This window comes from Rhyacophila brunnea, unplaced genomic scaffold (assembly GCF_057557595.1).
Source record: "Rhyacophila brunnea isolate RB1 unplaced genomic scaffold, BYU_Rbru_1.0 scaffold_1, whole genome shotgun sequence".
Classification (NCBI taxonomy): domain Eukaryota; kingdom Metazoa; phylum Arthropoda; class Insecta; order Trichoptera; family Rhyacophilidae; genus Rhyacophila; species Rhyacophila brunnea.
Genome location: NW_028232751.1, coordinates 34,801,776 through 34,814,913, shown reverse-complemented (window position 1 = coordinate 34,814,913; position 13,138 = coordinate 34,801,776). Strand labels below are relative to the sequence as shown.

At 32.1% G+C, this 13,138-nt stretch overlaps 1 protein-coding gene across 1 annotated transcript; it reads left to right on the top strand.

Annotated features, from left to right (window-relative positions):
* Positions 1–202: 202 nt before the first annotated feature.
* Positions 203–13,138, top strand: LOC147079712 (mitochondrial inner membrane m-AAA protease component paraplegin-like). Its single transcript, XM_085943485.1, has 13 exons — positions 203–629; positions 772–939; positions 1,097–1,255; positions 1,843–1,980; positions 2,054–2,147; positions 2,614–2,747; positions 3,151–3,315; positions 3,413–3,564; positions 6,477–6,859; positions 7,633–7,749; positions 9,587–9,789; positions 10,358–10,666; positions 12,771–13,138. The coding sequence occupies exons 1-13, from the start codon at positions 429–431 to the stop codon at positions 12,972–12,974; spliced, it is 2,427 nt and encodes an 808-aa protein (XP_085799611.1). The 5' UTR covers positions 203–428; the 3' UTR covers positions 12,975–13,138.

Genomic DNA, 13,138 nt, shown 5'->3' with positions numbered 1-13,138 from the left:
AATTAAGGCAGATAATTACAATATTTAATTATACAACTTTGATAGTAGATTCCTCGGACATGATTTTTTATTAGTGCTATAGTATATAAGATAATTAATATACCTACTAAAAATCTTTACTATAAAAAGTCTTACATTTTGATTTAATAAAGGTTGTGAGAAAGACAAAAAGATGGCAGAACTGCTCTTAGGAAAATTCTCTGCCTTACGCGGCAACACTGAACACTGCCAAAACTAGTCATAACCTATCAAATTTGACAGACTTGGAAAAATATACTATTATGGTGAAATAATAACAATATTATTATTATCTATTTAATTCCAATTCCCAAACATTATATCTAGTGTTGTTTTTTCGTAAAGAAAAAATATTACAGTAACTTTCGATATTGTTAATGTGATATTTATGGAATATTTGTCGCTGCAAAATGTTTTCGTTTAAAAAGCTAAATTATCGGTTAATTAAGTATGATTCGCGTATCATACTTTCCTCGGTATCGAAAGATGTTCATAACATCGTCAGCAAACACAAAACCACCAATTTAACGTCGATTTATCCTGAAAGTACAAGGTTTACAAGATCTTTGCCATTGTTAGTTTCGAAAGGATTTCAACATTCGAGCATAAAGGTAAATACAAATACATGTGTAATTAAAAGCTTATTATTCTTTTTTTTACGTTTAAACGTAGGTATTTGTTTATTTTATCAGTGCGCAAATCCAACCCATCAGCTGGGACATAATATCTTTGTAACATTGTTTTATTTTATAGATTACTAAAATTTTAAATGCAGAGCTTCGGGCTATATGTTCGTTGATAGATCGCTCTATGAAGACTGGTACTAATAACGTTATGAATATTCAATGGAGACATATTCACACATCCTCAAGTACCAGCCAAAAATTGCCCCCATTTGGTCCACCGAAGGAATCGCCGAAGGTAGATATATATTATACTTAATATATTATAGCTAATACATAAAAATTATAAAATAATCATAAATTACCAACCATAAATCTGTGGAAAAGGATAAGTACCTACCTAGTTTAATTCTCGTAAAAAATAATAAATGATTAATGAATGATCTCTATTACAGCAAACAGATTCGGGTCGAGATCGTGTTGACCCACCCAAAAAGGATGATGACGATAACAAAGTACCTCCACTGCTCGCCAAAGCTTTCATTTGGATGCTTACAGGATATATTGTGATCGCTGTACTATCTCTTCTGTTCCCTAGTAATGTCCAGCCAGAGGTTATACAAAATTTTAACCACGTTTTTATTAGCTCGTATTCTTGTTTGTCCAGTACAGATTTTTTTCTTGTGTGTCCAGTACATTTTTTTTCTTGTTTGTCCAAGATTTGTATTGGACGATTGAAGATTTTTAACTAACTTCCCGATTAGCTAGACATTTGAAACTTTTAGATTATAACAGAACACGAAGACAATGCATTCTTTTAATACTTTTAGTCATTTTTAAGTAGAATTGAATTCATTTTCAGTTAATTCTGTTTTGTATGGAAAGTTATCATTGTTGGTTGCTTAGGGGGTGCTAGCAACTAAATTATTAATATATACATGCGTTACTATGGAAATCAAGATGAAATGTCAAAATGACATTTCAGTATTCTATAATAATATGTATTCAGTATTTCTATCAAGTACAATAAAAAGTTTTTATTAATACATAGAATTGTCAAGTTTATATGATTCAACAGAAAATTTAAAAACGTGTTAAGTATATAAAAAGTTCTTTTTATCTTGTAATTATTTTTTACTTATTTTCCATTTTATTATAGTAAATTTCCTAATTCTCTAATAAGTATTTAATTTTTTTACAGATGGCACGTTATGTATCTTGGAATGAATTCCTTTACCAAATGTTAGTTCGAGGTGAAGTAGAAGAATTGATAGTGAGACCAGATTTAAATATTGTTACTATTGTACTGCATGAAGGAGCGGTAATCAAAGGAAAAAAGGTATGTATTTTTTGATATAATTGTACTAAATATATTTTAAATAAAACCAATGATTTTTTTATTTTCTTTTTAGGTAGACCACCGCTTGTATCACATGAATATAGTTGATATGCACAGATTTGAAGATAAATTACGAGAAGCTGAAGAGTTATTAGGAGTTAAAGAAGGTAAGACTTTGGTTTTATTATCTGATTTTTACTGCATTCTATCAATAATATTATTGTTAAACAAACACTTAACCCTTAGCAGCCTCATACGTAAACACTGCGCGACTGCAACACGTATTACACTTGCGGTAATTTTAACCTTACTATCTGCAAAGTAGTCTCGCGCGGAAATGGCCAATGAGCGAAATAATGTTTATATTGACGTGTAAAAGGTGAAATAGTAGTGTTTCTTCGTCTAATAGCATATTTTTGGTCAATGACGTAAAAGCTAGTATAAATGTTTGACAGTTGTTTTAATATCTTGATATTTTGACTATGGATTAAAGGATTAAATCATGTCTGTGTACGATTGGAATGCAATTTTTATTGGCTTTTCTGTGATCTGATTACATTAGTGTCACATTGAATATCTGTATGTAATCAATAGACACAATCGAAGAATTTAAGCAATTGCGATGTATTTTAGGTGTTCCTGTTGTCTATGAAAGAGGTGGTGATACTGCGGGCAAAGTTCTCATCACTCTTTTGGTTATTGGCTTGATTGCTTCACTACTTTCAAAGAGCAAAGGATTTAAATCACCCATCAATCTTGATTCGTTTGTATGAACATTATTTTTTAATATGTTGTCCCTTCCCAATAAAGTGAATTAGCACATCCCTCCATTCCATTTTCCAGTATCCTATTCGTTTTCTGTTGAGAAACCAATTCTTTACTTTATTTTCACCATATTTTTCCTGTACGAATTTTTAATTAAAGCCTTTTTTATATTACACTGCATAATATTATTTTCTATCTTGTTATTATCTATAAAACTATTTACTTTGCGCTTATTGCTATTTATTGCCATTGTGTGCTTTGCGTTCCTTTATTGTTATTGATATTTTAAAATTGAAAAAATTTTAAACAATTATAATCAACGCATTTTCCACAACATGTATCTCTCACTGTTTAGCTTTAGAATTATGTAAATAATAATTAATAAAAGTTTTATTTTAATTTCAGACTCAAATGGGTCGTGCAAAATTTACACTAATTGATCCCTTATTAGGACCAGGGAAGGGAGTGAAATTTGATGATGTAGCAGGCTTAAAGGAGGCCAAAATAGAAGTCATCGAATTTGTTGATTATTTAAAACGTCCTCAATATTACAAGAGCCTTGGAGCAAAGGTATATTTCCCATTATTTTAATTTCGCAATACCTTTTGTAATATTTTGTGTTTCTTAATTTAAAATTTAATATTTTTTCATTTCTGGATTCAATTAGGTTCCCAAAGGCGCTTTACTATTGGGACCCCCAGGATGTGGAAAGACATTATTAGCGAAGGCTGTAGCGACAGAAGCTAATGTCCCATTTTTATCAATGAATGGCTCTGAATTCATCGAAATGATTGGAGGACTAGGCGCCGCTCGAGTTCGGTATTAAACCCTTTGAATGCTAAACTACGATATATTGTTACCCATAATACCAGCGAGAAATGCTAACCATGATCATTGTTGACGTCACAATGCTTAGAATGGAAAATTATTTTGAGAACTTCGTACTGCACTATTATCAAACCAGTTTTTATTATGTTTGCTTTGAAAATTTAATTACCTTTTTTTATCACTTTTGTGGACTATTTATTGGAAATAAAGGTTAGGTATTTATAAAACAGGAAATCCATGATAAACCTACGTCGTTTTAAACCTACCTATTGTTATTGTATCGTATTCTGAATAATTATTATAATACAATCAAAACATAAAAAAAAATCCTAATCAATTATAAATAATCTGAGGTTATTGGCAATTATCGAATCAGATCGAACAGGGAATGTATTGGGTGTTTTTTTAGAGGTGTAGAACTTTGAAATGAAATAAAACACATCAAAATTGTGGTAATGGACATGTTATTGCCTTTATTCGAAATAATAAAATTAAATAATAATAAATAATTTTATGCCATTAGTGTTTAAATATTATTTCGGGCATATGGACGCGGCTGGCTCGAAGAAAACGCAATCTGGAAGTCCAATTCCAAACTTTTTCGAGCAGCTGGGGCCGTATATCGGCAATAACGCGGCGAATTTTGGCTTCCAAGTCGTGTATCATCTCTGGTTTTTCAGTGTAGACCATAGATTCTCAAACTTATTTCGACCACCGCCCACTTTGAGATTTAAAAAAAATCTAGTGCCTCCCATATTTTTTAACTTACCTTTTTACATTACTATCTGCATATGTTAAAAACAGTTATTGCAAATATAATTTTTAAACATGAATTTTTATATAGATACGATAGATAGGGTGTGACCCATATCCTATCTCTGAGATCATAGAATGTTTCAATGAGAGGAAATAAAACTCATACTTAATCATATTTATAAGTATTTTCATTAACATTAAGAGAAGGCTTTAAATTTAAAACTTATCTAATGTGAAGAATGAATCTGGTGCATTTCGACGAGTTTGTGAATATCAGGCTCGAATCCACTTAAAAACAGCCGGAAGTCGCCGCGTTCAGTAACTTGCAACCGATTTATCTTTTTAGTTAACAACGTTGCTACAGCACTACATCCACGTTCACACAAATACGACGATGGGAATGCTATCAGAAATATTATTTGATATAATCTGGATATATTTTAAGATAGAATTTGTCTGCCGTCGCACCTCTAGATTTCTTTAAAGCCTCCTAATTTTCTTTGAGCCTTCTACTGCCCCCCCTGAAAGCCTCCAGCAGACCACAAGGGGGCGTTATCGCCCACTTTGAGAAAGACTGGCGTAGACTAACGACTTCACATATCTCCCCACAGAAAATAAACTAAAGGTGTGAAATCACACGATCTTTGAGGCCAATTCACAGATCCATAACGCGAAATTATGCGTTCATCGAATGTTTTCTTCAATAAATTAATTGTGGCATTTTGCGCCATCTTGTTGAAACCACAGCTCTTCCACATTATTGCCATTCAATTGGGGAATGAAAAAGTTAGTAATCATGGATCTATAGCGCCCTCCATTGACTGTAACATTGTGACCGGCATCATTTTTGAAGAAATATGGACCGATAATTCCATCAACCCATAAAGCACACCAAACAGTGACTTTTTCTGGATATAACGGCATCTTAATAATGGCTTGTGGATTTTCTTCACTCCAAATGCAGCAATTTTGCTTATTGACGTAGGTATTCAACCAAAAATGAGCCTCATGATGGAAATTATGTCGACCGTGCAATGAACGTAGTGCACGGTATGTTTCGCTAACTGAACCACAATTTTCGAAAGAGATTCGCACAATTTGCAACCATTGTTCTGGCGTACGTTTATTCATGGTAAAATGGCAAACCAACTGTCAGCTGTCAAATTGGCTGTCGCTGGAAAAAGTGTTGCCAATTTGAAAAACAAACCTCTAAAAAAACACCCGTTAGATACCTACTACTTACTAACTACCCACAATCGGCAATCCTCTATTCAATTCAACCTACAGGAAGTTGTTATCAGTCTCCCGCACGCTTGGTGTTAAAATAATAATCCGATGTCCCACAATCAATAAGAAAGGTAGGGTGTTTAAATATAATACCATATTTTTATATAAACTAAAATTATAAAACATAGCATTTCTCGCTGGAATTTTGAAAAACTTTGTAGCAGCGAAAAGCTCATGCATTCATTTGGTATAAGGAATATAAGTACTGATCTTCTTGTTAAATAAGATTTTGAGAGATATTTTAACTCAAGATGTTTCTATATATTATGATAATTCAGAAAAGAACAAAACTTAACTTACAAAACATGGAGAACCCATGTACATATTTAAATTCTAACTATGAAATTTCTTTTATATGCATTGTTACTAAAATTGATGATTTTTTAAAGTGTTCAGTTTACACTTTAATAATTGAAATTTAAAATATTGCATTTATGCATATAATATTATATCATATAGTGCAAAATCTTTACGGTGATAGGCGGCGGCTTGGAGAACTACATCCCCTCCTCTCGCGTTTCAGTACTTTCAATACTTCGAAATCGAAAACCATAGACAAGATAGATAGACACGAGCGCCGCCGCCAGGTCTCACGTTAAAGATTTCGCAGTCTAGTGCTAGATTTAAGTAATTTTTCGTAAAAGCATTGAATTATAATATACACGTTGTGTTCCAACAGAACAGACTATGTCAAGTGACATTATTTTCTTCAATAATTAAAACACCAAACAACTAAAAAAACAGTTGGGATAGTCTAACTAAATAAAGACGATATTAAATAATTAAAACCTAAAAAGGACTTATTTACTAAACTAAAGGTATTTGTTTATTTTGGCTAATCTTTTATGTTTTTACTATAGGGATTTATTTAAGGAAGCTGGTAAAAGGTCACCATGTATAGTATATATTGATGAAATAGACGCCATTGGTAAACAAAGACTGGGCATATCGGGTGGAGGAGGAACTGCTGGAACGAGTGGAGAAGGCGAACAGACACTTAATCAGTTACTAGTGGAAATGGATGGCATGGCCTCGAAAGAAGGCGTCATCATGCTCGCTTCTACAAACAGAGCTGATGTTCTCGACAAAGCTTTGCTTCGGCCTGGGAGGTTTGACCGTCACATTCTCATCGATTTGCCAACATTAGAAGAACGGCAACAGATTTTTGAGCGGCATCTGAAGGGCATTGTTTTAGAACATCTTCCACCATTCTATTCAAAAAGAATGTCTTATTTGAGTCCAGGTAATCAAAATCCTTATTACCAAAAGCAGTGGCGAAGAGTGGAGGTAGGTTATGGAGGTTCGACACAAAAAATTAATCAACTCCATCGACAAATTGTATTCTTAGTTTAATAAAAAACAAATAAGTATGATTGACAAAGTTTATGCAGTGTACTATTTATGTCAGATCTTTCGCCACTACACCATAGAGATAGACAACTATAATTTTAGATTAGCCTAGGCACTAGTGTCGCAATGTGAATATTGCCGGTGTATTGAGAGCTATTAGTTCTCCAAGCTACTGCATCTCAAGCTATAGTCGTCGATCTATAGTAAACACCTTATCGCTGATCCATCCACTAATGCAGTGTTTCAGTATGCTTTATGATACAGCTCGCGTTCGTTTATGTCGCCTTCAGGTTAGTGACCTTGTCTTTTAAGGGTCCAGGTGGCATTGCATCTTTCATTGTTTTAAAATTCAAAATACCGTATTTTGGTACACGAGATGTCCATGGTTATATCACTATTCCAAATTTTCTTTTGTCAATATAATATGTAGTATAGATTTAACTTAATTGTTATCTAACATTATATAGTAAGATATTAACATTTTCCTCTCGTATCTGAGCACTAAACTCTCAGATCTATTACAGATTAATGGTATTTCAAGATAGTATAAATTGGTGTATATTTTTGAATTTAAGTTTTACAAAACTACAATTACCAGGATATCTGATCCACAATCTGAGCCTGTATGTGTTATTGTAGAATGTAAAAGAGTGTATTGATTTTTAGGTTTCAGTGGAGCAGATATAGCTAATGTATGTAACGAAGCAGCTTTACACGCTGCTAGATTAGGTCAGACGACAGTAAACGGTGCTGACTTAGAATATGCCGTTGAAAGACTTGTTGGTATGTATACTAATTGAGCGTAGTTATGCACAAAGCAGCCGAGCCACACAAACCTCAAACAGAGATAGAAGCACTTTTATGGAAATTGTGTTTCTTTAAATCAGCAAAGCCTCTGTATACTGTGTATACTTTTTGAATGATAGTTATTATATATATGTATGATTTTGTATAACTTTTGAAGAGATAAAAGCATATAATCTATGAAATTTTGGTGTTTTAGCAGTCCAGGTGTTTTGAGTAAAATGATTTTTTTAGAATGTGCATTCTGCAGAATGCAGCCATCTCTTATTTTTGTAAGAAAAGTCTTTATTTTTAATATTTTCTTTAAAAATAGCCTTCTAAGTTACTAAATTATTATGGGAATTTCAAAATTCTGAAAATAATTCGAAAACCTTGTAAATTATACATCAATATTTAGCTGCCTGGCACTATTTTTTATATGAAAAATCTGTATATTATATTATATATAATAAAATGAAAAACATATAATGTAATTGAGAAAATAATGTTTATTATTTGAATGTAGAAAAACACACCTTACAGTCACAATTTTAAAAAATTACGTAAGTACATAATATTATCATTTGGCTGCTTTTTGCAGAACGAATATTGCATATTTTTAGAACGCATTTATATGACATTTTTGTATGACAGCAGCTTGGTTGCTTTATGCAAATCGAAAATGTCATATTCTGCGATTTGCAAAATCTTTAAAACGCATTTATATGAGATGTTTGTATGACAGCAGCTTGGCTGATTTGTGCAGAACGTAAAACAAACGTGTGAGATTATGGAAATCACAATAACTCATTTTTTTCAAAATTGTGGCTTGGCTGCTTTGTGCATAACTACGCTCAATTATTTCTAATGATTTCATTCTATTTTTTTAAATAGACCTCATGTTAATTCTTCCACAATCAATAACATACCATATAGCATACTCATCAAAGATTTTGTGTTGAGTTGAGTTGAGTTTTCTCCATTTACAAAATAATAACTTGTTAACGGCCCACTTGCTCAGCGTAGGTGAAAATGGAGCTTTTATGGTATTTTACGCGCATTACCATGATCTTACTCCCTACTTCATTTGCCTTTTGTCAATTTATGGCTGCGGCCGTATGTTGTAGCTTAACCACTGAGAAATGCCAATAGAAATGGCGTATTACAAAAAAAATACAACCTTATTCTTAGGTCAATAATTATTATAAAGCAATCATTATTCGTAGGATATTTATCACATTTGAATGGTCAAAGACATAGTTTATAATCAGTATCTTTAGAATTATCTTCAAATGTGTTAATCGTGCCCATTTTTTGAATAATAAAATGCCTAATTCTTATCAAATTTTGGATCACAAAGATTATAAAATATAATTTTTATCGTAAATATGTCACCATATTACAATACTAATTTTACTAATGGTTTTGTAAATGCGTTTAAAAATTAATGAATCTAAAAAATCTTAACACCAATGCACACGGACGTACTGAAATATGACTATATTCTAAGACATTAGAGCGAGAGGCTTAAAAGAATACTATTTTATGTAATAAAAATACTTTATACAGTCATCAAATGTTTAAAATAAATATAAAGGATAATAAGGCTTCAAAATTATATAAATAGATTATCTACAACGTTTAAGGAATGTCCAGGGTTATGCTCTGAAAATACCATAAAAGCTCCATTTTGACCTACGGTGAGCATGTGGGCCCTTAAAGGAAATGACTTGATTTCTAAAAAAACAAATGCCAAATAACAAATTAGAATTTATTAGTACAAGATAAGTAGTTTATATGAAATTAACTCACTGAAGTTGTATTTTTTACTATTCAGGAGGAACGGAGAAACGCAACCATGCAATGTCCCAGGAAGAAAAAAAGATAGTGGCTTTTCATGAATCCGGCCATGCTCTTGTTGGGTGGCTTTTAGAACACACGGATGCCTTGCTTAAAGTCACTATTGTACCTCGAACCAGCCTGGCTTTGGGATTTGCACAATATACACCCACAGATCAAAAACTATACAGCAAAGAAGAGGTATAATTATTGCATTGTAGATATTTATTATTTTTCTTTTTTGGTTCGTGTCTATTAAATATTATATTTTTACAACTCACTAAAACATACATAATCGCCAACATTTTTTAATTGGAGGAATCCTTGAAATATTTTGGAAAATCTATGAGAATCTACCTAAAACATCATCTATCATTATATCATTGCTATAGATATCTTGACGGTGAGCTACTGAACTACAATTCGCCCCCACCTCTCTTCTTTACACTACATACAGTGCTGTGAAAATAACTTCAAAAACTTACTAAATTCATACGAGAAAAATATTTCAAAACTTATATTATATTGAATATATTATCCATATTTATTGAAAAAAGGTTTAAGTACCACCTAATAAAAATGGGCATATTGTTCTAATTTGTCAATACAATTGAAAAAACTTTAAAACCAGACTCTGCATCCTACACAGAAACTCATTGACGGATTATCTAAATCCTTTTATTCTAGTATAAAATAAAATAGAGATTTTTTAAAGTAGAAAGAATGTCATAACGTAATGTACTTTAATTAATAATTTAATCATTTTCAGCTCTTTGATAGAATGTGCATGGCTCTAGGAGGGAGGGCGGCCGAAGCCTTGACTTTCAACCGAATTACTACTGGTGCACAAAACGATCTTGACAAAGTTACAAAAATGGCATATGCGCAGGTGCGACAGTTTGGAATGTGTGAAAAAGTGGGACTTATGTCATTTGCTGAAGAAAACAATGAAAGTGGAAGATCACCTTACAGCAAAACTTTAAAAAATCTTATCGATCTTGAAGCCAGAAATATTGTATCCAAAGCATATTTTCACACAGAAAAAGTTCTGAAGGACAATAGGGATAAATTGGAAATGGTAAGTTTAATATTTTCCATAATATAATTTGGTACCACCCCAAAAACACACCTATTTAAGGCAGCTGAAAATAAGTATGCTATGATGACAAGTACTCGTCGTCTGGTTGATTACTTGGCCTTAGGTTGATGTTTCGATTGTCTGATGGAGACGTCTGTGACTCTTTGAGAGGTGTCAATATGCATCCAGTGTTTTTAAATTCCGTTTACAAAGGATATAATTTTTTGTAATATGTATGCTTCTGAGATTTTCCAAATTATTTACGGTGAGGAATGTTACATTCATAAATGTCATGAAACAATAATTCATTTTACATATCATCAGTCAATTTTTAAAACCTCGTAAATCCAAAACATTTTTTTTTCAGAAGTGATTTAAAATTATTTAATTTTCATTTAAAATAAAATTTTGATTTATTGAACCATTTCTTTTAATCAACGAATAATTTACAAGATTTGAGAATGTAACATTCTATCTTTCTATATATTGAACACAGTCGAACTTGGTTATTACGAGGAAGATGGGACTGACTGAATTTGTTCGATATAACTCGTTATATCAGAGAAAAAGTATTTTTAAATGAGCGGTCACAAAAAGTGGCAATTCAAACAAAAATATACAATTAGAAGTTTACCCGAAACAACCATGGTATTCATAAACTACAAAAGAAGTTGTTTATTGTAATGAACGCTGGTAGGTACCTACTTACTTCACAAACCTTGGATTTTTTTTTCAAATCTTGTCGACGAAAACACAAATTAGGTAGGTACTTAGACACTCAACTAGTGTCATAAACGCAATCCGAACCCGGCGGTATCCTGTCCGTCGGATTTTATTGCTTAGGGTCGAAATGTTTTTAAACGATCCACACATTAGTTTTAAGAAAAATTTTGTCGATATTTTAGCTAGGTATATCCGATAAGGAGCTTGTTGAAAAAGTGAATAAATGTATAGAGAAAATCATAAACTAAAATGTCAACGAATGTTTCCTCATTACATCCGAGATCTCGCTATATCCGTGATTGTAATAACCGAGCTCGACTGTATACATAATCTGAAAACACCTCAGATATATGTGATATACGATGCCCAATGAGACTTGAACCTCTAACCCAGGAGTAGTCAACCTTTTTAAACCTACCGTCCACTTTTGTATCTCTGTTAGTAGTAAAATTTTCTAACCGCCCACCGGTTCCACAGTGGTGATTGATAAAGTAGGGAAGCAACTTTACTTCATAAAATTTATAAAGCAGAGTTACAGCAAGTTAAAGCAAATAATAATAATTAGGTACTTACCAAATACTTTATGTCAGACTTTCGCTAAGTTTACCAGAAATCTTTATAAAACAACTTACTGTGGTTAAATCTACCTTTTCATTAAATTTATACTTCGCATACATATAAGCGTAAAGTCTGATGAAATTACATTTAATTAATTAAATTATTAATGAGATCCCTGAGGCTGATGCTGCGAAATTACTGGATATCTGGCTCAATTTTTGTGAGGAACAAACGAAGGTCTCCTCTTTCGGAAATATTCAGACGGTTTCTTTCTTTGGTCATAATATGATTAACAGCACTGATACAAATACTTAGTATATTTTCTGAAATTTAAATTGTCACGGGGAATTTTATGAAAACATAATGAAAATGTTTTTAAAACCCCTACCGCCCACCATGAAAGCTGGAACGCCCACTAGTGGGCGGTAGGGACCAGGTTGACTACCTCTGCTGAAACCACTGGATATGGTAATTTGCTTCGCCAATATTTTTTTAAAAAAGATTTTTTGTAATAGGTAATATATCTGAGGTGTTTTCAAATTACATATGTATACAAAATTTTGATATTCATAAAATGAAAATAGGACAAATTATGCCAAATAACAAATGACAATTACTAGTATTTACGTGGATTGCAAAAAAATTATAAGGGTTTGTGAGATGTTATATAGGAAAATGGCACATTAAACTGTAACACGATTCAGTAATTTTCATAGGGAAACTACAGAAAGTGCAATCTGGGTTTCTTGAAAATCTTTCTCAGTTTATAAACTTATATACATACTGACTGATTCTAATCCTCCAAATAATAATCTGTTTTCAGTTGGCAGATACACTCTTGGCTAAAGAAACATTGAACTACGCTGATGTAGAGAGATTGATTGGACCCCCTCCCCATGGGAAGAAGAAACTAATAGAACCAGTTGACTTTGAAATGTCCATAGGAAAATTGGAGATAAAAATTGAAGAAACTCCAACTTCAAATAATTCCAGTCAACCTGAGGGCAATAGTGATAATTCGAAATAACTTATTTTCTGTATTTATTTAAGCATCCCTACTATTGTAAAACATATTCAAATCTATATAAATACTGAGTATTAAATCATGCCTTAGTTATCTAGAAAGACCTTATTATTATAGAAGAAAAACTGCTAAACAAAATTAAACTAATTTTAAAATGTGTTTATTGT

Excerpts from the sequence above, each read along its gene's own strand:
- LOC147079712 (XM_085943485.1), top strand. The coding sequence starts at position 429 with ATGTTTTCGTTTAAAAAGCTAAATTATCGGTTAATTAAGTATGATTCG. Across the intron at positions 6,860-7,632 it reads AATGTCTTATTTGAGTCCAG|GTTTCAGTGGAGCAGATATA; the intron begins GTAATCAAAATC and ends ATTGATTTTTAG. Across the intron at positions 7,750-9,586 it reads TGCCGTTGAAAGACTTGTTG|GAGGAACGGAGAAACGCAAC; the intron begins GTATGTATACTA and ends TTTACTATTCAG.